The sequence below is a fragment of the Mustela nigripes genome, chromosome 8 (genome assembly GCF_022355385.1).
Source record: "Mustela nigripes isolate SB6536 chromosome 8, MUSNIG.SB6536, whole genome shotgun sequence".
Classification (NCBI taxonomy): domain Eukaryota; kingdom Metazoa; phylum Chordata; class Mammalia; order Carnivora; family Mustelidae; genus Mustela; species Mustela nigripes.
The window spans coordinates 56,402,090-56,428,913 of record NC_081564.1 but is presented as its reverse complement, the minus strand read 5'-3'; the positions used below and the strand labels follow the sequence as shown (position 1 = coordinate 56,428,913).

General features: G+C 37.6%; 1 protein-coding gene across 6 annotated transcripts in view; it reads right to left on the bottom strand.

Annotated features, from left to right (window-relative positions):
- KIAA1328 (KIAA1328 ortholog) overlaps positions 1–26,824 on the bottom strand; it is a 325,611-nt gene that overhangs the window by 39,080 nt on the left and 259,707 nt on the right. For all 6 annotated transcript variants that reach the window (XM_059409499.1, XM_059409500.1, XM_059409505.1 and 3 more), the window contains 2 exons: positions 25,896–26,077; positions 13,000–13,108 (listed from right to left, as the gene is read on the bottom strand). In XM_059409499.1, coding sequence (XP_059265482.1) covers positions 13,000–13,108; positions 25,896–26,077 — 291 coding nt within the window. The remainder of the gene's footprint in view (positions 1–12,999; positions 13,109–25,895; positions 26,078–26,824) is intronic.

Below are 26,824 nucleotides of genomic sequence, written 5' to 3'. Positions count from 1 at the left end.
AGACTAATGAAAATAACAATATTCATGTGCTTCCCTTTACTCTTTCCAAAGAATTTTCATGTATATCCATCTCTTAATTTTTGTGGTTAAACTCATAAAAAATTACAGAAAATACAAAATGTTAAAATAAATTTCTCCATAAGAAGTAAAGAAAAGTATGGGACTCCTGGGTGGCTCAGTGGGTTAATAAGCCTTTGTGTTCGGCTCAGGTCATGATCTCAGGGTCCTTGGATTGAGTCCTGCATTGGACTCTCTGCTCAGTGGGGAGCCTGCTTCCTCCTCTTTTTGTCTGCCTCTCTGACTACTTGTGATCTCTGTCCATCAAATAAATAAGTAAAATCTTTAAAGAAATTATAAAAAAAAGAAATAAAGAAAAGTAGGCTGGGGGGATCATATTCCATTAATATGAGAAGCAAATAGTTTATGGAGAAAATATGAAAGCTGTTAAATATCAAAACCACAATGAAGGATCACTTTACACCGGTCAGAATGGCTAAAATACAAAAGATAAGAAATAACAAGTACTGGAAGGATGTGGAGAAAAGGAAAGCTTGTGTACTGTTGGTGGGAATGCAAATTCATGCAGCCAATGTGGAAAATAGCATGGAGGGTCCTCAAAAAAATTACAAATATAAATACCATATGATTCAATAATTTCACTACTGGCTATTTACTCAAAGAAAATGAAAACACCAATTTGAAAAGATACATGCACCCCTTTGTTTATTACAGCATTATTTACAATAGCCAAGATACGGAAGCAGCTATCTACTGCTAGGGGAATGGATATAAAAGATGTGGTGGGTATACACACACACACACACACACAGGCATATTGTGCAGCCACAAAAGGGATGAGATCTTGCCACTTGCAACAATATAAGACCTACTGGGTATAATTCTAAGTGATATAAGTCAGACTAAATTAAATACCATATGACTCATATGTGCAATCTAAAAAACAAATGAATAAACAAACAAAAAGCAGAATCCGACCTATAAATACAGAGAACACACTGATGGTTGTCAGGGGAGGGGGAGCGGTGGTGGAAGGATGGACAAAATGGGTGAAAGAGAGGAGATACAGGTTTTTCCGGGTCTGAACTGAGTAAGTCACAGGAATAAAAGGTTCACTATAAGAAACATACATGGTAAAGTGATAGTGATCTGCAGTGACAGATGGTAGCTACACTTGTGATGAGGATAGCATAATATACAGAGAAGTTGATTATGTTGTACACCTGAAACACTGTGTATCAACTATACTCAAATAAAAAAGTGTTAAATATATTTAAAGTGGTGTGTGTATATATATAATATATTTAAATATATAAACAGTATATAAAGAGATCCAGCTGAGCTAAGATGCAATGGTCAGTGACCATTAACTACATTATTGTCTGTCTTCTCCGTTATAAGTATAAGGTCTTTGATTTACTCAGTGATGATTTTGGAACTCTCACGCACAATCCTGACCATTCTTTCCCTAAGGCAGAGCAGGTAGCTTATACTAAGATATGGTCACCTCTTTCCAGGTGGCTAATGACTTCAATTTGGACTTTGAGGTTGTTAACTTTTTTCTTGTTTTTCTCTGGGCATCCTCCTGAAAGTAAGATCTGATGTTTTCCAGACGTGGTTTCATTTAAACATTAAAAAGGAAAAACCCTCAGTAAACACATGTTCACATAGCATAATCTCTAGAAATGTAAATTGCATCCAGTCCCCTTCAACTAGGAAGGTCAGAGATACCCATATAATTGCTTTGCACCATGCTGTGAATGATGGGTACCACGTTTATCTACTTAATGTTTCCAAACTACTGGCAAGCACAAAACCCAAAGGTTTTGAAGGGATATTTAAAACATGTTATTCTGAAATCACTTATTTGTTTTTGAAAATGTTTACTTCTCATTTTATTCTCAAAATGTATTAACTACTCTGAAATCAAGAGGAAGATGCATATAATTTCATTTTGATTTTTGTCTAAACAAAGGGTAAGGCTCAGCCTGAGAGGGAAGGTCAAGGGACTCTGTCAAGGTTTTGCTGCTAGTTAGTTGTGGAGGCTGGATGAATCCAGATCTTTGGCCTTTAGTACTTATGCCCCTTCCTCTAAGCCATGATGTCTGTCTGCATGAAAGGATTTTAACTTGATGAAACCAGAACAACAAAGTAGCCACAGTCCAAAGCAGAGGCTTAGAAGTTGTATGCTATGGCTGAACACAAGCAAAGAAATAGCTAAGTGAAGAGACCCATGGGATACTGTCCAAGCAATCAAATCCCAATATAAAGAACATGTTGAAACCACTCACAATGGAGAATCTGCTCCTTGAAAATCTCCTAAAAAACTAGACATCTTTCAATCCTTACAAAACAGGAACACCTTAAAGTCAATGAAAATGCAAGAAGTTCTGGGAAGTAAAAGAAGCACGATTAAATGTTTGAGCAGGGCACCAACCCACGGTTCTTTTGCAGATGTGAAGGAGACCTAATGGAAAATCATTTTCTACAAGAATGCCATGAACTGGAAAACTGAAAAGGAAATGATTACTTTGTGATCATTCATTCATTCTTATTGAATGAATGTCTGTTATGTGCCAGGCCTTCTCCTAGGACAAGGGTAGAGCAATGAATATAATAAATGAAATCCTTGCACTGGAGTGTCTGGGTGGCTTGGTCCACTGAGCGTTTGATTCTTGATTCTGGCTTAGGTCGTAGTTTCAGGGTTGTGAGTTCGAGCCCCTCCTATGGCTCCCTACTCAGCGGGGAGTTGGAATCTCTCCTTCTCCCACAGAGAAAGGAGTGAACACTGACTGAGTGCACATTATGGCCCAGCACCAAATTAGGGTGCTTATCTAACCAAATTAACTTTGCTTACCTAAAGTTAATACTCTGAGCACATTTTCAAGGTAATTATTAAAATTCTTCTTTTCATCTGAGAAGTCATGCTTAGAGAGGTAAAATAAAAGGCATGTTTACAAACATGTCTGCATAGTGAAAATGAAAAAATACAACCCAGTTGCCAACTTCTTAATCCTATTCCCAACCTTTTGTCAGGGAACACACATAGAGTTTGGAATTACAATAGCAAGGTCAAATCCTAGCTCCTTATTGCTTGTGTGATCTTGGGAAGTTCTACAATGACAAATATTATTTAGTGATATACAGGGAGTATGCTAAGTACTCTATGTAAACTGTTTTGCTTAATCATCACGACAGGCCTATAAGGAGACAGTATTATCCCCATCTTATAGATTAAATTAAATGATTTGTTCAAAGCCATTCAAACCTAGGTCTATAAACCCAGGTGTTAATAATTATTACACCTGAGCTCTAGACTGTCCTATAATTGCCTCGTTGAGCTTTATTTTCTCATGATTCTGAGGATTAGGTCAGGTGACATATATGAAAGAATTTTAGAAAAGCACTGAACTGCCTAGAACACTAAGTGACACTCAACAAATGTTTCTTAACATTGAAGTGCAGGGAATTTGGTGACCTTGGAGCAAACGAATGACTCTAAAACAGCAGTTCATGAGGATAAACACTGTGAAATGATAATGGGAACTGGCAATACTGAACAGATGTCACTAATCATACCATTTTTCAGCGTTCAGTACCCTGGAGAAGACACACCAAGGAAGCATAATCCTCACCTATTGCTGGCTCGACAAAGAAATAACATATTTATGTCATACGTTCCAAGGTGAACCTTAGGGTATTTGGAAATACTTGAAACTGTAGAGTAAAAAATTTTGAAATGGATTTACCTCCTATTAATATGTGCCCTTTGCTTTCTTTTTAAATATTGTTTTAAAAATTATGTAAGTAATACATCACTGTAGGATATCTGGAAAATATAGGAAACTGTGAATACTGAAGGAGCTTTTACAACTCCTTCATCCAGAACTTAGAATTCCTGAAGCCAGGGGACCCGAATCTAAGTGACTAGTAAACATCAGCTGTTTGAATGTATATTTTTTTTGTGCAGTACTTTTTTTTCTATGGTAAGAATGTCTTGACAAGCTTCCTCAAGCTGAATTCATTTCTTGGAATTATGTTATCTCTAAATTTCTACGGAGCCTGTTTGTTTCTGTTTTTTAAACTTATACACAGTATAACAGTGTGTGTCAGAGGAATGGATGATTATATTAATGGCTTTTAACAGTGGGAATTACAGTAACAACACAATATCCTGGCTTAATTAAAAGCTACATCTTTTCATCAAACACATAAGAATTTCCATGTGTTCAACTGTTCTTGGGAGTAATGCCCCTGCTGGCAGGGAATTTCAAAGTATCAACTCAACTTAAGTAAAACCCCTTTTGAATGGCTGGGCTTTTCATCCTTCTGATTAAAGATGGAAGACAGAGAGGCACATTATACTTCATGTTTTCTTTTACATATTCAACACATTCTTTTCTAAGTTTTCAGACTATTCCTTTTTACTGTCATCATTTTGTGTGTGTGTCATTTCATTAGGCTTTGTTTTTATTTTATTTACAAAAGACTCAAAATGGAAAAGTTACAGTAAATGCTACTCTGATTGTGTGTGGTGGGCAAACTTACTCTGAGGGCACATAAAGCTAAAATGACAGCTCTTAGCCTTGCAGCCCACATTTTAGGAAGTCATTTTGAAAAACCTAAAAAGAAATTTTATCTAATATTTTGCAATTGAGTTTTAGTAGCCATTAAAGAGAGCTTTACAGTGCCATGTAATTTATATGAACATATAATTCTAAATGGACATATCTGTAGATGCCCAACACATTACCTGATATACAGCAGACATTCAATGAAGAGTGGGCCATTACTGTCACTTATGGCCGTCAGTCACATACTCAAGTATATAGAGGCAGTGAGGTCCGCTATTCCAACTACCACATAAACTCAGGTAGTGCCTGTGGGCTCTAATTTGGGGTTTGGAATTTTAGTGTAGCTCCCCTCTCTCTACCCTGGGAGAATGACACACTGTTGTGTGCTAGGCACAGAAGGGAATCTAGTTGAGTACATAAACCATTTGTGTGAACCTACAGATGAGAAAAAAAATATTGTTGCAGTGAGGATTCTAGGCACAAGTGCAAGAAAATGCTGCAATCTGGTTGCATCACAGCATTTCTCTTTTTCTTGAATGACCCGCTTCTTCCTGTCAAGTTATAAAAATAAACTGTAATTCTTAAGGCAAGTTTGTCTCATTCCTACTCTATACCAGAATTTTATCAGCTTAGTGCCAACACCTTGACCTGAAATTCAAGTTTTAGGCAATAGTGAAGAATGAAAAAACACTAAAATCTGGGATCAGAAGAACTATGTTCAGGGTCTCTTTTCTGCTTCATTACTGTGTGACTATGGACAGTTCCAGTTGCCATTTCCTCGCTGTAAAATGAGGTACTACTACTACTTATTTCAGGGTTTGGGTGCAATTTAAATAAGAAAATGCAGGTTAGAAGCATTCTGTCAACACTGTGGTACTATGCTAAGGATTGTGAACTGGTAATTATTATTTTCAGCATTATATTTTTGTTAATAGTATGATAGATATATGTTGCTTAACATACTTATGTTGCCAATCCAGAACTTTTTTTGTCAGGGATAAAAGAGATAATTTTTTACAATCAGGAAGAGCATATTTACATGATTTTTCCTTCTACATAATCTAAATGGTTACTGGGAAATTGAGATTAGAAACTAAACAATGCTTGAACTGCCCAGACGCTAAGGCCTTGGTTGATGATCCACAAAGAACGAAGAGGGACAAATGAAGAAATGTTTGTCCCTCTTCACAGCACAGCAAACGACCAACATGACCGTTGTTCAAGGTCTTTAAGAGTTATATCATCATATCTGGTGCTAGAAGCAACTGAATTTCTATGTCAAGTTACTTAAGATGAAAATAGAGATGAAAAAAAAACCCACTTAAAAATTAAAATTAAATATATTTAAAATATACAAATACATATTTAAAATATACAATGATTTTTTGGAAGAGTTCAATATTAGGAAATTATTAATGATATACATATAAAGTAAAATGATTACTACAATCAAACTAATATATCATCTCTTCATATAGTTTCAATTATATAGTTAAAAGGGTGGTAAGAACACTAGCAATCTATTCTTTTGGCAAATTTCCAATATTTAATACAGTATTATTAACTATAGCCATCATGTTGTACATTAGATTTCTAGATGTATTCATCCTACAGTATGGCAACTTTGTTCCCTTTGACCACTATCTCCTCATTTCCTCTACCATCCTACTCCTAGTCACCACCATTCTTCTTTCTGCTTCTATGCTTTGAACTTTTTATGTTCCACAAATAAGTGAGATCATGAAGTATTTCTATGTCTGGCTTATTTCATTTAACATAATGTCGTCCAGCTTAATCCATGCCATCTGCCACAAATGGCAGATCTCCTTTTTAAAGGCTGAATATTATTCCAAAGTCCATTCATCCACTGATAGGACATTTAGGTTGTTTCCATATCTTGGCTACTGTGAATAATGTTGCAGTGAACATAGGAGGACAGACACCTCTTTGTGGTACTGTATTTCCTTTGAGTATATACCCAGAAGAAGACTGTTGGATCATACAGTAGTTCAATTTTTTTTTTTTTAAAGATTTTATTTATTTGATAGAGAGAAATCACAAGTAGACGGAGAGGCAGACAGAGAGAGAGAGGGGAAGCAGGCTCCCTGCTGAGCAGAGAGCCCGATGTGGGACTCGACCCCAGGACCCTGAGATCATGACCTGAGCTGAAGGCAGCGGCTTAACCCACTGAGCCACCCAGGTGCCCCGTAGTTCAATTTTTAATTTTTTGAGGAACCTCCATACTGTTTTCCACAGTAATTGTATCAATTTACATTCCTACCAACAATGCACGAGGGTCCCTTTTCTCCAAATCCTCACCATTATGTACTTGTTATCCTCCATCGTTTTGAAAATAGCCATCCCAGCGGTGTGAGGGACTATCTCATTGTGGTTTTCATGTGCATTTTCCCAATGATTACTGACGTTGAGCATCTTTTCATATACCTGTTGGCAATTTATGTCTTCCTTGAAAAGTTCAATATCCACTCATGACAAAAACCCTTGAATATAGAAGAAAATCTCTTCAGCACAATAAAAGCCATTTATAAAAAGCCCCAGCTAACATCATAATAGGGAAAAATTGAAGGCTTCTCCTCTGTGGTCTGGTACAGGGCTTGCTCCTGTCACTTCTATTACACAAAGTACTAGAAGTGCAAGCAACAGCAATAAGTAAAGAAAAAGAAATAAAAGCCATCCAAGTAGTTAAGGAAGAAGTAAAATTAACTCTGCAAATGATATGATTCTATATGTAGACAAACCCTACACACTCCAAACACAAAGCAACACCAACACCAACAATAACCCGGTTAGAACTAACAAATTCTGTAAAGTTCCAGGATATAAAATCAATATACAAAAATCAGTTGAATCTACTTATACCAATAATGATCTAACCAAAAAGGAAATAAAGAAAAAATTCCATTTATAATAGCATCAAAAAGAATAAAATACTTGGGAATAAATTTAATCAAGGCAGTGAAAGATTTGTACACTGAAAACTATAAAACATGGATGAAAATAATTGAAGAAGACACAAATAAATGGAAAGATATACCATCTTCATGGATTGAAAGAATTAATATTGTTAAAATAACCATACTACCCAAAGTGATGTATGGATTCAATGCAAGCCTTACCAAAATTCCACTGGCATTTTCCACAGAAATGGAAAAAACAATTGCAAAATTCATAAGGAACCACAAGAGACTCTAAATAGCTAAAACCTTGAGGAAAAAGAACAAGGTTGGAGGCATCACACTTCTGGACTACAAATTATATTACAAAGTTATAGTAATCCAAACAGTATGGTATTGGCCATAAAAACAGACACAAACCAATGGAACATAATCAAGAACCCAGGAAAAAAAAACAACAACAAAGCATAAATGATCAATGAATTTTCAACAAGGGCACCACGAATATACAATTGGGAAAGGACAGTCTCATCAATAAATGGTTCTGGGAAAACTGGATATTCAGACGGAAAAGAAGGAGACTGGACTCTCATCTTTCATGATATTTAAAAAAAAAACCTGAGAATGGATTAAATACTTAATTATAAAATCTGGAAAATTCCTAGAAGAAAACAAAAAAAAAAGCTCCTTGACACCAGTCTTTGAAATGATTTTTTGGATAAGATACTGAAAGTTCAAGGAACAAAAGCAAAAGTAAAAACAAATGGGACTGGATCAAACTGTAAAGGAAATGATCACAAACTGAAAAAAATATTTATAAACTATTTAGTAAGAGGTTAATATTCAAAATATATAAGGAACTCTTACAACTCAATAGCAAGTCAAAACCAAAAAAATCAGTCTGAATAAAAAATAGGCAGAGGATCTAAAAAGACAGACATTCTTCCAAAGACACAGAAAAATACAGTTTTCAAGACAGAAGTTTAAGTTCTAGACTGCAGGGTACTTGGATTCCTCCAGCCTGGATTAGTGTAATGTGGTCCAATATTCTGAGCGTGGTCCCTCAGTCTCCACCTCAATGGACAGCAAGTCTCTACAAGCTTCAGTTCCGCCGTGCACAAACAGTTGTCTGTGAGCATGATGGCACAAGCATGTGCACAATGGAGAGCTCATCAATTTATAAACTTACAGCTAAGTTTTCAGGACAACTAAGCATATAGTTTGAAAGCAAAGGACCACAGTCTTTAACAAAAGATCAAATTAAGTTATTTTTTAGGCTATTTTTTAAAAAGCCCCCAAATAAGCTATTAAATCTTTGGAAATACATACTTAAATATTTTCTTACCTCCCTCAACAAAAAGCAAGCTCCACAAAATCACCCCTCCAACATGTCCAGAACACCAACAAAATGAAAGAAAATAAGAATTTTCAACTCTGGGGGTGCTTGGGTGGCTCAGGCGGTTAAGTGTCTGACTCTTGGCTTCTGGTTGCATCTTGATCTCATGGGTCATACGATCAAGTCCTGTGTCAGGCTCTGTGCTTGGGGCAGGGGTGGGAGGATTCTGCTTGGGATTCTCTCCCTCTGCCTCTCCCCACATGCAGGTGAGCACATGCCCTCTCTAAAAAAAGCAAAATTTCCAACTCTGCATTGTGGTGAAAAACCTTTTTGAAAAAAGCTAGAGTAGAGAGGTGAGCAGTACTACCCAGAAATAGTCCATCTATATCTCCAGTTCCCCAAATTCAGTAATTTGGTATGCTTTGGTGAGATCTGCTTTTCTTTCTTCACATCATACACACACACACACACACACACACACACACACACACACGAGGGCAAGAGTACCAGCATTAACTCTCATATATCAGGGGACAACAGAGAAAAGAAGCCTCAGTAACATTTACTTCGGGGCCTTAGAATGTAATCCTGGTGCTGCAGGCCTGCTATTTGCCTCTGTTTATCAGTTTGGAACAATTACCACTGAGCTGTCATATGACTGGAACATAGAAACTTTACTGATATTTTAAAAAGTGACAAGATTTCTGTTTCAGTGAACAATCCCAGAAGATACTGTCTTCATTTTAATATAAAATGTTCTAGATCTCCAAACCCGGATAGAAAAAAATCCCCACATATAAAGGATATACAGCTGTACTATGCTTTTTCTCCCCAAATTTGAAATAAAAGATTTGAAGATCCAAAGCTACATTAATGCAAATATCGGTCTGTTGCAAGTATACTTTTTGATTAAATTGGCATACATCAAGTACAATTAGAAAGGTTATTTATAACGAAGAAATACTTAATTCTGCATCTTAATGGGAATGACAATTACAGCTGATGGTTGCTAATTAACATTACTTCTTTTGCTTTGGGTGTCAGGTATTTCCTGTATGATCTTTATTGCTGGCAATGGACATACCAAATTCTGGAAGGTATAAAAGGGTTAATTATCAGTAACAGCTGTGCTCATAGCAAATTAACTGGCCAGTTCTGGTTTCACCTTGGAGACCAGAGGATCCAGTAGAATCTATAAACTCTGACCCAGCGTCCTGGCAGGAGAAGTATTTGTTGAACTTTCCGCTCAAAGGTGCACTTCCTCACCAGGTGTTCAGAATGACAGGGAGAAAAGCCCATATGATGGGGGTTTGGGAGGCATTGCCTGTTTCAGGCAAGCAGAAATGCATGGCCCCCTTTGGTTCAGCAGCTCCATCCTCTTGTGCCAATGTGCCTATTGTGGTTTCTCTCTTGGACAGCTCAGGGGTGTGTGATCAGTGCTGGAGGCCAGAAGTGAATGAAGAGAAAGAAGCGATGCAGCTCTCAGCACAGAAAACTATAAAGCCCTCTTTGCTTGTGCTGTAAATTACCTATTTATTTTGTTAGCATGAGATAGATGAATATTTCTACATATAAAGGTGCCCAGCTAAAATCAGGATAAGTGATATTAATGGCCTATGGTCAGTATTATTGAACCTCCAAAGCAATAAACTTTATGAGTCAATAAATATTACATTTGCAACATAGTTAACATTCCTTTACTGTCTCTAGCACTTATTACACATTGTAACCGCAAGTCTACAATACATTATTCATATTTGGGGTGTCACTGAGTGATGGATTGCTGCGGGAGAGGCTGTCCTTTAAATAAATCAACAAATAAAAATGCAAATGTTAACATTTTCAGCCACAACTTTTCCCATCTTGAATGGGGAATGAAAATTTCACATTATATTGACAGGCAGCAGAGAGAACAATTAACAGCCCACATTGTGAATGAGAAAGATGACTTTGCCACGCCTGGTTTTATCACTGGCATGTGGGACAATATAGGACTCTTCCGAGGTGTTAATGCTTTTCAGAGAACAAAGGAAAACCTGTTTCCCACCACCATCTGTCCCACCCCCATCCTGTTTTCCAAGTTTGGGAAATTCTGGGAATATAAGGTGGATAGGCTTTTACTCTTCTCAGTAAGTCCAAAGGTTTGTTGGGATGAAGAATAAACAGAGTTTTGTCTTGCATTAAGAGTTTGCATGTAACTGAAAAGTAGTCTATAAAAAATGCCTTTTCTACACTTTGAAATAAGAATAATTCAAATAATCCTGATTCTGAAATTTGGAAAGCAACCACTGTGCCCTCCTGGTAACTGATTTTCATAGTACTGAATCTTTTTTTTCAACTCTGCACTTTGTATAATAAACCTATAATATGCCATCAGGCACTTCTAAGGATGAAATCCAGTGTGTTACACATTGTTTTATTTAGCCAAGTACTCATTATTTATGAAACCTCTGCAAATCTGTATTTAGCTGATTTGCAGTATTAAGAACTAACTGATACAGAATCTCTTTTTTAAGGTCCATAAATATGAGTCTTCACAGCAATTCTAACGTGGGCTTGTAAAACTGTACGAAGTTGATATGGTCCATTCAGAAAATGTGTGCTGAGAATGTTCTACAAAACTCTTACTGGGGAAACATTTTATTCTTTTTCATGCTTCTCTCTAAACTGAAATGCAATAATCAAAAACACGTTAAAGAGCTTGCTTTAATCTTCAGTAGAAAAATTCACTAAGAGAGAAAATCCAGATCATTTCTCCTCTTTACCCATAACTTCTCCAGAGGAAGCCCTCAAGGTGATTGGGATGGATCCTCTTTGAGCACAAGCATTCAGCCGCAATGCCGAGTGGTTCAAGGAGGGACCCCCGACCCTCAACATTTCAGAACTGACAGCTCAATGTGGGTACTTGGAAAATGCTAATAAGGGCAGCATTAAAAATAAAAGAAAGGGGTAATGGACAAAGAATGTGGTAAACTAGATAATTTTTTTTTTTTTTTTTGCTTGTGGGTCACCTTCAAAATACGGAGGTTGTCATTGTCAACTATTATAGTATTTAAGATAATGGGCTTTGGAGTCTGAAAAGCTAGTTCTACGTCTTATTAGCTATGTGACCTTAGGCCAGTCACTCAATCTCTTAGTTTCCTAATTCTGGCAATGAGAATGATAGGAGTACCACTTCCTAAGGCTCCGATGAAGATTAAATCAGACAGTCCATACATGGGTGGATACACAGTAGGTGCCTAATAGATGGCAGTCCTTACTGTCCTCTGTGTTAGGGTTATTTCCCAAAAGTTCTTTATAATTAAAATTAAGTCTTGAAATCTACATTCTTCTGATAAGATGCTGGGAATTTAAGTGCTCAAACAAGCACATTCCCAAGAAAGCTGAAACTAAGCCCATTCAGTGTTGCTGTTTATATAATCAGCCTTAAATGCGTAATAGGTGGGTGGCTTATTGGATGTGAAAAAATTTTAATAATGTGTTTCTTTTCCTGACTCCAGAAAAGTCTGAGCAAATTCTTAACTCTTCAAATGTCTCTGGTATCCGTAAACGTTGACAGAACCTTAAAACTGTAATACAGGGGCGCCTGGGTGGCTCAGTGGTTAAGCCTCTGCCTTAGGCTCAGGTCATGATCTCAAGGTCCTGGGATTGAGCCCCGCATCGGGCTCTCTGCTCAGCGGGGAGCCTGCTTCCCTTCCTCTCTCTGTCTGCCTGCCTCTCTGCCTACTTGTGATCTCTGTCTGTCAAATAAATAAATAAAATCTTTAAAAAAAAAAACCTGTAATACAAAACCCACCATAATTTTCAGAATCAATGAATTCAATTAGTTAAACTTAAAGTCCAAGTGTATAACAATTCTGCGACAAACTGGGAAAGACCTGCTGTGAAGCACATTTTCTGATGAAAGATAGGATTAGCTTTGTGTTTTTCTGGAAATCCTTGCCAATTACCGGTTTCAATTAAGGTGAGGCATGGGTAAAGGAAAGAGCTCCATGCGATCAACCTGGCCAAATCTAGATGCTTCCAAAGAAGGCCTCTTTCAAGTAACAGCTCTTAAGAATTGTCAAGACTTTTCCACTCCTTTATTAAATGACTCCCTGCCCCCCAAAAGGCTCTTACCTAGAGAATGTTAAACCAAAGAGTCCCTGAGGCTTACCGAGAAGAGTCGTGCTGCAGCGCTGATGAGCTTGTGATTCCAAGCTCCTTTTGGCTTCCTATTGTTATAGGAGATGTGGATGCATCTTTTCTAACTCCTGCCACTGTTCCTGTATGAACAATAAAAAGAATTAATTTGGGCATTCAATAAAAGGAAATGGAAAAGTCCATTCTGAGCAATATATTAGACATTCCAAAATCCCTAAGCTTTAAAAGTAAGCTATTTTTTTCCCTCTGAAATGAAACAATGGCAGATGGGAAACTCAGTGGGTTGTTTTGATTTTGTAAAATCAGAGATCCACAGTATCTTGTTTAAAAAAAGTACCTCTGTGCAATAACAGACTGGCTACTGATTTTGTTTTTAAACCTGAAGGCCTGTCATCTTCCTGCTGGTTTGAGTTTACTGTGAAAATGACCAAGAAGGTAATTGCTTTATTTTGTTCCCTTTAACCATTCTAAGAAAACATCTTTCGTCTCTCTGAGTCCAGCACTTTGTATCTCCAAATCCCCCAAGTTAAACTGCTCTTACCCCTAAAACTTTCAAGGCAGACAGAAATCTTGAATGCTTCTTTCAAAGACCTGTACACTGGGCTAAAACAAGTGTCTGATTGGAAAAGATGTTCACCTATCCATTCCAGGGCTGATTTGGTCTTTGTTCTTTTCTAACAAGCAATGTTCAGTTAATAATTATTTTTCTCCTCTGGAGTGCTAAATAAGATGGCATGGGAAGAAAGATTTTTTAGTTTTTGTTTGTTTTCTAATTATTATTTCTAATAACAATAATTTTCTCCTCCTCTTCCTTCCTAATATTATTTCCCAAACAGCACAAAACATCCCTGTCTTTTTCTTGCAAGACTGTAAGAATCTCACTCACAATTTTCTTCTGGTTCCTGGAAAACTACAGCCCAGGCTGCTTAAAGAAATTATTTGGGAAGATTTATTCTTTCTTTGAGGAAAGTGTAACTATTCAAATAACATGAAGACAGCTTTGGTGTGTTGCAAATACCAGACCTTCAAATGCCAAGAATATAGTAGTCTATAATCTGGGAATGGTACCCTTTCTCAGTGTTATCAGAGAAAAATCAGACCCACAGAAAGCAAGAGTCTTCTATGTGCAGAGATTAGCATCAAAACGGTCACCATGATCCTTGGTATTCAAAAGCTATATTCAATACTGGCTGTTCTCTATTATGTATAGATGTAAAAGACTAGCTACCTAAATCCACAATTCAGTCTTCTTTGTATACACAAACCCGTGGGACCCTGAACCCAAACCAATATATTTTCATACTAGACACAAACTCCCTCAGTACATGCAGTGCACCAATCAGTAAATATTTACCAAGTACCTAATGATCAGCAAGGGCTGGTATTAGGATTAAGTTCAGAGTTAGTTTAGGGGACGGTAAAGAAGACGGGAGAGAGTAAGAACATGAGATACTCTGAACAACCTGGTAAAGAATCACAACCCAAGGCAGTATAAGGTGACAACAGCTAATAGATATGGTATGCTTAGTATGTGCCTGGTACTGCTCTAAGCCTCTGCCATATACCATTTATCTTTCTTTTAAAAAAGCTTCATTATAATTTGAATACCATAAAATTTAACCATCTTAAACTTACCAGCTTGATAAACAGTAGTAAATTTATACAGCTTATGAAAGCATGACCACAACCCAGTCTGCTTGAGATCCTTTCCCTCACCTCTCCCTCTGCTCCTCCTCCCTGTGCACGCTCTCCCTCTCAAATAAATAATTTTTAAAAATTTTCATGGGATTGACTTATTTCTTTTTACAATCTGATTTCAGAATATTTCCTCATTCCCCAAAGTTCCTGTTTTGTTCCTATCCCTCCTCTAGTTCTCTCTCTCTCTAGTTTTGCTATTTCTAGAAGTTAGTTATATTTATTCTCATAAAACCCCTTTGCAATAGATACTATTTTAACATCTCATTTACAGATAGGTAAAATAAGCCATAGGGGACTTACAGGACCTGCCCAAGGTCACAAAGCTAGTTAAGTGATGGAGACAATATTCATGTCCAGATAATCTGATCCCAGAGTTCTACTTTTAGGCTATTCCCCCATAATAAACAGTACGACAAGTCTGAGAAATTAAGAAGTGGGAGAGATCATGTATGGTTGTAGGATTAAAGAAGATTTGATGCAGGAGGTGGTATTTTGATAGGAAGGAATAAAGAGCATGGAATTAGCAAAAGTATTCAATTAAAAACCCTGAGGCTAAATATTTAATATATTCAGGAAATATTTATTGAGCATCATTATGTCCTTGTACTTTGCTAATCACTTTAAATCACTTTATATGCATTATCTCATTATTCTTTCCAACAGTCCTTAAATTATATTATTGCCCTCATTTTATAGATAAAGAAGTAGAAACTGAAAGGTCAAGCAGAATGTCCAGTATCACACAGCTAGTAAGAACGAGGCTGGGTTTTGACTTTGTATTGCAAACTAATCTTAAACACTGTGCTAGTTGGCCTCAAAAATACAACACAGCAGCAACAAACACAATTAAAAAAACCCAGCTGGTCTTTGGAGAGATTACTTCTGTGGCAGACCTTGGAATAGAGCAGGACAGAGAGACCGGAGGCAGGTGAAGAGGCTCATTCCTACTACAACTGTCTAGGTAGCGTCCTGGTTGGTGTGAGGGGAAATTAAAATGTGTAAACAGGAGCAGAAACAACTGAGAGGGACTTGTGGGTAAGGTGAGGGAAGAAGATATGCCTGGTGAAAGAATATAATTATCTCTGCAATCACTATTATAGAAGACTTGAACATTAGTCTTATTTATGGTTTTGATCCTTCTATCAAAAGTTTAGTTGGGATAACTGACATTTGATGAGGACAACTTAAAGAAGGAATTGTAACAGAGGGCCCAGGGACTCCTATGGAATCCATGGATATACTTCATGAACGTGTGACTCCCTCATAACTGCAGGCACAATTATGTGTGTACGTGTGCCCATTACTCTTTAAGGAAAGGGGCCATAGCTTTCATCAAATTCTAAAAAGGCATGAGACCCCCCCAAAAGTTGAGAATGATTGGTCTAAGACATAGGACAAGCTTATTCCTTTTTCTTAATTCTTTAAGTGCTATTCCTTATTAAGTTTCTGGGAAGTAACATATCAGCTTTTAATTATACTCATTTCTTCTACAAAATTTGATTTCATATTAAGTATACCAACAATTACATACAGTTATGCATATTCATAAAACTCCATACCTGTTTACACACACACACACACACAAAGACAACATACGCATTTTAAAAATAAAAGTGCACATGGCACCTGCGTGGCTCAGTTGGTTTAGTGTCTGACTCTTGGTTTCAGCTCAGCTAATGATCTCAGGGTTGTGGGATCGAGCCCCATGTCAGCCGCTGGAAAACTAGTAGATATTATATGCTCAGAGGCTGGAAAACTAGTAGGTGTTTTATGTGCCATTTCAGGCCTATTCTATAAAACCTTCCATGTGTACTCTGTACCTTCCTACTTCTTGCTGACCTGTTGTGGCAGGGCCACTTAGTAAATATATTAGCTTTGTGGGCCATTGCGCTTCTATTCAACTCTGTTATTGAAGTATGAAAGCATCCACAGACAATACATAAAAAAGGGAAATCGCTGTATTCTAATAAAGCTTTATTTACAAAAAAAAGCATTGGACGAGATTTGGCCATGAACAGTTTGCTAACCTCTATACTCAAGGTGATCTTGGAAGAAACTTCTCGTTTCTTAAGCCGTTGATATTTTTTCTATTTGTTACCGTATTTTAGCCTAGCCAACTAAATATAGCTGCTATGAACATATTTGTAAGTTAATTACTGTGTGTATGAGATTCTCTCTAGTATATATATTTAGAAATGGAATCTCTTGGATATGGGGTATTTGTTCTTTATCTTCAATAAATAATGCAAAACTGTTTTCCAAAGTGGTTGTATAAATTTACACTCTGATCAGCAGACAAGCATTCCTGGTGCTTTAGTCTTGCTAACACAAGAATGATAATGAAAATACAACTTATCATAATTTGTGGGAGGCAGCTTAAAACAATGCTTAGAGAGAAATTTATAGTTTTATATACTTATATTAGAAAAGAAGAAAGATTTAAAGTCATTGATCTCAGTTTTCAATTTAAGAAGCTAGGGAAAAAAGAGCTAATTAAACCCAAATTAGTATAAAGTAAATAATAAAAATACGAACAAGAATCAATGGAATAGAAAACAAGCACATAATAGACAAAAATCAACAAAAAGCAAAGGTTGTTTTTTTTCTTTAAAAAGCCAGTAAAATTGATTACCCCCTAGCAAAGCTGATTAAGAGAGAAAATTAAAAATTATCAATACCAGGAATGAAAGAGGTATATTACTCCAGATGTTAAGTGCATTAAAGAAAAGGCATGTTGTAAACAATTTTAAGCCAATAAAATCAACAACTTAGATGAAATGAGCAAATCCTATGGAAAGAAAATTTAGCAAAGTTGAACACAAAAAGAAATGACAAATCTGAGTAGTCCAATATCTGTTAAAGAAATAAAAAATCCAAAGTAAGAAAACCCATACACACACACACACACACACCATCACCATCAATGCTAACAACAAAAGTAACAACTCCAAGCCAGATGTTTCAGTGGTGGATTCCATAAAACATGTAAGGAAGAAACAATACCAATCTTACACAACCTCTTTCAGAATACAGAGGAGAGGGAAAAGACTACCTCATTTATTTTTTTTTAAATTGTGGCAAAATACACATTTGCCATTTTAGCCATTTTAATGTGTACAGTTTGTTGGTATTAGGTCCATTCACAATGTTGTGCAACCATCATATGACCTAATTCCAGATGTTTTTTATCACTTCAGACAAAACCCCTGTAACAATGAAGCAGCCATTCTCCATTTTCTTCTCCTAGGTTCCTGGGACCATAAATCTGCTTTGCCTGTTTTGGATATTTCGTATCAGTAAAATCATGCAACATATGGCCTTTTGTGTCTTGCTTCTCTCAATTAGCATAATTTCTTCTTTTCTTTTTCAATTTTAAGTAGGCTCCATGCCCAGCAATGGAGTCTAATGCAGGGCTTGAACTCATGACCCTGAGATCAAGAGTTGCACGCTCTATGGACTGCCAGCCAGACGTGCTTCCCCTTCATTCTCCTGATAATGTGATTTTTGCACCAGCTGGTTTTTGTGTGTTGAACTACCTTTGCATTCTTGAGCTAAAATCCGCTCGGTATGTAATTCTTCTAATATGCTGCTGCATCCAGTTTTATTAGTATTTTATTGAGGAGATTTTCATCTATATTCACAAGTGATATTGATGTGCAGTTTTCTTTTCTTATAATGTCTTTGTCTGGCTTTGGCATCAGAGTGAGGCCTGGAATAAGTGAAGAAGTGTTTTTGGGGAAGAGTTCCAGAAGGATTCAGGTTAATTCTTTAAATATTTGGTAGAATTCACCAGTGAAGCCATCTGCTTCAAGTCCTGGGTTTGTCTTTTTTGGGGGGTTTTTGATTGATGACTTAATTACTTCACCTGTTTGGGTCTATTCAGATTTCCTATCTTTCTTGAGTCAGTTTTGGTAGTTTGTGTGTTTTTTAGGAATTCATCCATTTCATCCATGGTTGTCTAATTTGTTGGCTTTTTGATGTGTCTATTGTTTGGCTCAACTATTACTTTTTTACGTCAGGCATCAGTGGTGTGTTCATTTGGTTTTTAATGTTTACAAGCAATGTCCTACATGTAGTTGCTTCTCTGTCCTGAGAGAGGTCAGGCTTAGGAAAAACCCTGTGTGAATCATTTAGGGAATAGACAGGTGAAAAGAGACAAACACAATTCCTTGAGAACAAGATCTCTTCTGCTCTCTCTGGGACCAGATGCTCATACTGGAAGTCAGGACGCCATCTTCAAGAATGCTGCCATGCAAGCTTTGGGGATGGGACAAGGCTAACTTAAAATTCCACAAAGTTCTCCTTCTATGTTTCAGTGGCCTTTTTGCTGGCTAAGCACTTGCTTGATTTTTATTAATCTTTCACTATCTTTCAGAGTTCTGATAAGGCTGATTCTGGCAGTTTTGCCAGTACTTTCAGTATTTCTGGGAGTTGAAGGTGGTGGGGGGAGCGCTTCTGGAAGTCCCTACTCTGCCATTTTTGCTGACATCCTGACTTATTTATGACACAGCATAACTCTGTTACCAAACCCTGACAAGGTCATTACCAAAGAGATATGACACACCAATATCTCCCAATCAGTGTAATTCATCAAATTAACAGAATAAAAAAAAAAGAAAATGCATGGTCATTTCAATAGGTACACAAAAAAGACCTGATGAAATTCAACACTCATTATGATAAAGATGCTCAGCAAACGAGGAGGGAACTTTCTTAACCTGATAAAGAGCATTTACAAAAAACTTACAACTAAAATCATACTAAATGGTGGGAACTGCTTTCCCTATGAGATCAGGGTTTCCTTACGGAAGTTCACTTTTACCATTTTATTCTACATTGTAACAGAAGTTCTAGGCAGTATAATGAGATAAGAAAAAGATATAAAAAGCAAAAAGGCGGGGAAAAAAGTAGTTGTTATGGACTGAATTGTGCTCCCTGACCCTGCCCAAATTCATGTGTTGAAGTCCTTACTTTCACTGTACCTCATAATGTGACTGTATTTGGAGACAGGACATTTAAAGATGTAATTAAGGCTAAATGAGGTCATATAGATGGCTTTTAATCCAATATGATCCTTTGTCTCTAAAGAAGAGAGAGAGGGTGCCTAGGTGGCTCAGTCCCTTAAGCAGTGGACTCTTGGTTTCGGCTTTGGTCAGGATCTCTGGGTTGTGGGATCAAGCCCCGCATTGGGCTTGGAACTCAGTGCAGAGTCTGCTTTAGATTCTCTCTCCCTCCTTCCTCCAGCTCATGCTCTTTCTCTCAAATAAATAAATAAAATCTTAAAAAAAAAAATAGGGCCGGGGGAGAGACACACTTGGGATGTATTCTCATAGAGAAAAGGCCATGTGAGGATACAGAAGGCAGCCATGTGCAAACACAGGAGAGAGGCCTTGGGAGGGAAGGACTAGAAAGGAACATGAGTGAACAACAACAGGAACAACAGAAAAGTACTGGATCTTAATTGTATGGTGTATAGAATTGTCAAAGTTTATCAAACTGTACATTTGAGATCTATGCAGTTTTACTGTATGTAAATTAAATCTCAATCAGAATAAAATAAAAATTTAAAAACCGTCCAGTTTTCTTGATTCTCAAGGCTGTGCTGTTTTCAAGACTGCACTCTACCGAGCTTTTTGCCACTGTAATCAATCAGCATAAAGACTCTGAAGGGACAAGCACATACACTTCTTAATTACTGTAGGTACTGAGATCCAAAGGTCTAACTGATCAGATCTTTATGGCTGGGATATGGGCAAAGTCACAAAAAGAGAAATCTATCTGTCTATCTATCATGTTATATCAATTCGTTCAAGAAATATATATTAAGTACCTACTACATGTTAAGCAATGTTGTTATGGGATGCAACAGTAAGCCACAGAGTGTTCATATTCTAGTGGGAGAAGATACAAAATATAAAAAATTAGTAAATTATAAAGTATTTTGAGGTACTTCTATTATAGAGAATGGGAAATGTAGAGGTTCTGGTTTAAGGGAAAATATTTCATATACAGCAATTTCAACTTTTAATGCTGGTCTCTTGCATCTGAATTCCTTTTTTTTTTTTTTAAAGATTTTATTTATTTATTTGTCAGAGAGAGAGCGCGAGGGAGAGAGAGCATGTGCACGCACAAGCAGGCAGAGCTGCAGGCAGAGGCAGAGAGAGAAGCAGGCCCCCTGCTGAACAAGGAGCCCAATGTGGGACTCAATCCCAGCACCCTGGGCTCATGACCTGAGCTGAAGGCAGTGGCTTAACTGGCTGAGCCACATAGGCGTCCCTTGAATTCCTTTTTAAAAGGGACTGAGCAGGGGCGTCTGGGTGGCTCAATGGGTTGATCCTCTGCCTTCAGCTCAGGTCATGGTCCCAAGGTCCTGGGATTGAGCCCCGCATCAGACTCTCTGCTTGGCGGGGAGCTTGCTTCCCCCTCTCTCTCTGCCTGCCTCTCTGCCTACTTGTGATTTCTCTCTGTCAAATAAATAAATAAATAAAATCTTAAAAAAAAGGGAGGGGGACTGAGCAGGACAATTTAATCTATATATCTGGTTTTATGCATAGCACTATACTATTCCTTTCTTCTGTGTTCTGTTGATAAAGGCATCAACTTTTAATAAATCTTTTAGCTCAGAGTTCTCAGAATCAGAAGTAATATCTTGTGATACCTTTTCTAATGATTAAACATCCAACAATGATTATATTAATAATAAAAGAAACAAATAAGTGTTCTTTAGAGGCAAAGTGGAACTGCCTTCTAAACTTTGGATACTCCAACTTGTTTATTTCTTTAACATCGTCACCTATATTAATCCATCATGGACTACAAAGAACATTCGTAACATTGCAAGCACAGGCTTATTTAGAGGAACAACTAGGAGTTTCAAGATTATTTCTCATTTCAGATGAGTCTATAATAATCCTCTTCTAGTAAAAGAAAAATGTGTTTCAGAGCTCCTCAGGGGCCATCAACCAGTGATAGCTGCTGTATATTATATAGCCGAAAAAAGCCCAAAGACAAAATGGGGGGCATGGTCAATGCCATCAGTTAAATCCAAATTACTTTAGGTTTAGCCTCTCTTGAAGTTTTAAGAAGACTCAAAGATCCATGGAGAAGGAACAAACAGGCATAGCTCTAACTGTAGCAGGGAGCTTTGGGATGGCTTTGCAACCTCGCTTAGAAATGGACAATGCCAAGTCCTGAGGTCTAACATTTCGATTCTGGAACATGTCTGCTCAGTGGCCTCACGGCCTCTACTAGCCTGTCAGCATCACAGAGAAAAAAAAATGCCCTTAGCTTGGAGGGCTCTTATGAAAGGGAATCGGTGATTGATAAGAAAAGGGTGGTTGGAGGCAAGCTAGGAGAGGGAAATAAAAACAAAAAAAACAACCACCGCTGAGTACGGAGGAAAAAAGGAATGAACAGTGTTGTGTTTCCAGATTTGTGCCTTTGGCTTAAAAGTTCTTGACTCAAGTTTAGATTTTCCTAAGTAATGTCTCCTGGTTCCACATAGCTCAATAAAGGCAACTAAAATAGAATATACCAAGCACTGATGATTGAAAAACAAATTATATTTTAAGTATGATTCTGACAAAACTGTACACATCGTTGTGATCTCAAGGTTGTTTCTTTCTCTCTCTCTTTCTTTCTTTCTTTTTTAAATTAACACATAATGTATTATCTGCTTCAGGGGTATGGGTCTGTGAGTCATCAGTCTCACACAATTCACAGCACCCACCATAGCACATACCCTCCCCAATGTCCATCCCCCAGCCACACTATTCCTCCCTTCCACTCCCCCCCCTTGCCCCCGCCACCGCAAAGGTCTTTTCTTAAGAGTCAGGTCTTTCTTTATATATTTAGTATCAATAAAGTTGACAGAATGGTGAGGAGGACAGAAAAGGTAGAGGAATAAGGGATGGATAATAAAGATTAATGGTCCTGCAGTAAACATCCTACGTGGTACTTAATGATTAAAGACAACAAAAGAAACAAAGAAGAAAAGTAGGTTAAAAAATTTAGACACACTAAAGAAGGGAAAGCAATTAAGGAGCCACTAAACCAAGCAGTGTGACTGAGGCAATTAGTGCTAGGTTACCGGTCTTACATTAGACAGGGTGTCCAAACCCCTTGCAGCACACTTGTAAAGCCGGTCTCCCATCTGGCTGTGCGCCACTGGAAAGGCCGCTGTTGTAACTGCTCTGTTGTGTGATCTGCGCATACTGGCACTGCCATGAGCAGAAGGACTCAGACGGGCAGCTGCAGCTCCTCAATGATCAGCTATACTGTAATTTGGCAATGGCTCCATATCAGAATAAAAGAGAAATATCAGAAAAAAAGAGAAAAATACATGACGATCCTCCTTTTTTTTTTTTTTTTTAAAAAAAAAGAGAGAGATAGGGCACCTGAGTGGCTCAGTGCGTTAAGCCGCTGCCTTCAGCTCAGGTCACGATCTCAGGGTCCTGGGATCGAGTCCCGCATCAGGCTCTCTGCTCACCGGGGAGCCTGCTTCCTCCTCTCTCTCTCTGCCTGCCTCTCTGCCTACTTGTGATCTCTCTCTGTCAAATAAATAAATAAAATATTAAAAAAAAGAGAGAGAGAGAGAGAGAGAGTGCATGTGCATGAATGGGACAGGGAGGGTCACAGGAGAGAGGGAGAAGAGAGAGAAAATCTTAAGTAGGCTCCATGCTCAGTGCAGGGCTTGACTGGGGGCTTGATCTCATGACTCTGAGATCATGACCCAAGCTGACTTGGAGAGTTGGACACTTAACTGACTGAACCACCCAGACACTCCTTACATGATAATCTTATAAGTAGAAAAAAAAAAAAAAAAGTTAATTCCTGTGAACACCTTAAAACAAAACTCTCTTAAAAAAATGAGAAAGTTTATTTTTTTTCCACTGCAACAAAACAACCTCCCCCCCACCTCCCCACAAACACAAAGGAAAAAAGCTAACAAAAAAAATAAAACCGTGAGTGAAAACTGTTCCTGAAAACTTTGCAGAATTGTAACAGCTTTGTCTTGGTTAAATTGATTGGTATAGCAACATTATAAAATGACTATTAGGATTCATTGTGCACAACAGAAAGTGCTGAAATGTCAGCAGACTATACAGCAAAAAGTAATGGGTTCTGAACCCCTGTTAGTCAAAAATGATTTTGTTTCAAATTAGAAATTGATTTTTTTTGGACACAAGCCCTTTCCAGGCTTATAGCTTCCGTAGCTGGGCCCGGGAGAGATTAACCTCCACCACTGTAAGGGCTGGCCTGATGGTACCTTTCTCAAAGTGCCTTTTCAACTGCAGCCTTCTAATGCGGCTGTGGTCTTAACCAATAACACAAGTCATTTGTCCCTTTGCTATTATACTCCATTTTTCTCATTTTGCCATTTTATTTTCGTGCTGGCACACAACACAAATTTGTTGACAAGTTAACAGAAAACTATGTTAAGACTTGCAGGGTAACCACCACACACACCAGTTTTGACTGGTTCTCTATTCTCCAAAGTGCAGTGACTAAGAAGAGAATACAAGTTTCCCATCTCTCAAGGACTCACAGAGAAAATAAAGAAGATTCTATCTCAGAGATGAAGTCCCCTCAATCGTTTCTGGAAGCAGAGTCTGCAAAGACAAAAGTTGTTCTAAGTCGTTCTAATGCAATGGAGGTCTGCAGAACTTCTGCCTTATGTCAAAAAAAAAATGTACTTGCTTTCCAAGATGTGGATAGTTCCTTTTCTGAATCTTGGACTAATTATCATTTCTCAGTTATTTGGAAAAAGATTAAACAACTTCTAGATTAATCATAGTTAAAACTAAAAATCATGACAAAGGTGGCAGGTGATGAGAGTGTAGTATACATGGTCTTCTATTAAACTGCTGCCCATTTTTCAAACAAATGAATATGAGTGGCCAGGGAGATTATGGAAAGTTGGTTGCTTAGTACCAGAGTGGGGCAGGTGCCAGTCCAGTAAAGAAAAGAGGTAGCTATGTGGAAGGAACTAGAGGATGTTATGCAAAGTGAAGTAAGTCAGTCAGAGTAAGACAAATACCACATGATCTCACTCATGTGTGGAGTTTAAGAAAGAAAACAGACAAACACATGGGGGGTAAAGAAGAGAGTAAACAAGCTATAAGTGACTCCTAAGGAGAGAGAACCAATGGGGTTGATGGAGGGAGATAGGCAGAGGGATGGGCTGGATGGTTGACGGGCATGAAAGGAGAGCACTTGTGATGAGCGCCAGATGTTGTACGGAACTGATGAATCGTACTGCACTGCGCATTAATTACCTAAATTATAAATTAAAAAACAAAAAAGAAGGAAGCCAGGGTTAATGGTTGTGAGCAGGTAGGAGAGATATTTGGGGAAAAGGTATGAGCAGAGGGGGCTACCAGACTTGTTGTGGCCCTCTCTTGCCTGCACATCTCTGCACAAGGAAGCTTGGACTGGCTGCTTCTGCTGGGAAGTCCTTCTCTTGATAATTCAGGAGAGGTGAAGCCATAAGCCATTCCAGAAACAATGAGGAAACACAATTAAATTTTGACTTCGCTCAACATTTGTTATTTTATTATTGATTTCTTTTAAAATATCTGTGACATTTGGGTGCCTAGCTGGCTCAGCTGGTAGAGTGTGTGACTCGATCTTGAGGTGGTGAGTTCAAGCCCCATGTTGGGTATAGAGTTTACTTAAAAATAAAATCTTAAAAAAAAAATCTGTGACATCTAAAGTAGGAAGAATTACTGGCATTTAAAAGACTGCTAGGCAATACATGTTTCAGACTTATGAAGTTTCGTTTCAGCTACAATGTAGAATTGTCTATGACCTCTCCTTCACCCTTTCCATATTTCTAGTTAATCGAGGATTAACTATAGTTGTTAGAATTTACACTCCCAGCAGAAATTTACATTTAATTTCCGGTCCTCTTTACTCACTTTGAACATTATTTTATGCCTATACCATACTTACTGTTAAATCAGCCTTACAGTTTGCAAAGAGGGACAAATTGGACAGTTGCTTATAAGAGTATTCTAAGAGAAAGGCTGATGTGATTCAGTGATGTAGCAGATGTGCCACCTGTGGCCTTGCAAACACAGGTCAATTGGTAATAGACTTACCTCTTGTTCAGGGTGATAAAAATCATCTGCAGTTCATGGCTAGCACCCACCAGCAAGAACTGGCCCCAGAACAGCTTCTCCTTTTGCTACATATAAATGCTAAACTTACCTCTTTGGGGTCGATATGTATCTTTCTTTTGACATGTCCATAGGGTATCATCTTCTGTATGTGATTGAAACCCAACTGTCTTCTTCTCTCTTCTATTTTCACCACTGTTAGTGGACTCTTGGTGTTTTTTGATGGATGATGATGCTCCCAGCAGCCAGCCATCACATTTTGACTTCAATAAACTGAAAAGAATAAACATGAATGAGCTGTAGAGAGCACAGACGGGGGGTACATGATCATATAAAGGCATATAAATTCAGCATGAGTTCAAATGCAATTCACGGCAGCAAGAACTTCTTTTTCTTATTTTTTATTGAAGTATAATTTGAATAATTTACTGAAGGTCTATTTTGTATCTTGCCACAATAATTTTAGAGAAGAAATGGTCTTTATCCTCAAAAAGCTTATATTTGGAGTTGGGGAAATGAGACTCAGACCCATGAAACTGCTAATAAAGCCACAGAGTATGACTAAGAAGCAGAATATCTGTAGAAATAAAAAGTACCCTAAAACAAGACTTGCATAACTAAAATGTTTCCAAGTACTAAAATTGAACAGTAGGGATTAAAATATCACCAATTTGCTTCAAAATGCATTTGTGTTTCTCATTTTCAATTGTTACAGTATTTATTATGTGCCCAGAGTATGTGCAGAGCAGTACAATGGTGCATGTGGAATAGCTGGTCTCTGTCCTCACATAAGTTCATTACAAAGTCAACAAGGCAAGTATGGAGTAAAAGGAATTTTAATGAAAATAAACACATGTGCATATGTTTTTCTCTCTAATAAACTGTGTTCCCACCATTAACACATTTCCTCTTGTAACATTTTATTTTTTAGGGAGAAGTGTCCCAATGATGTATATTCCTTACTATTCTACCAGCCTCTTCCTTTACACTTAAATTCACCACAGACTCATGAAAATTTGG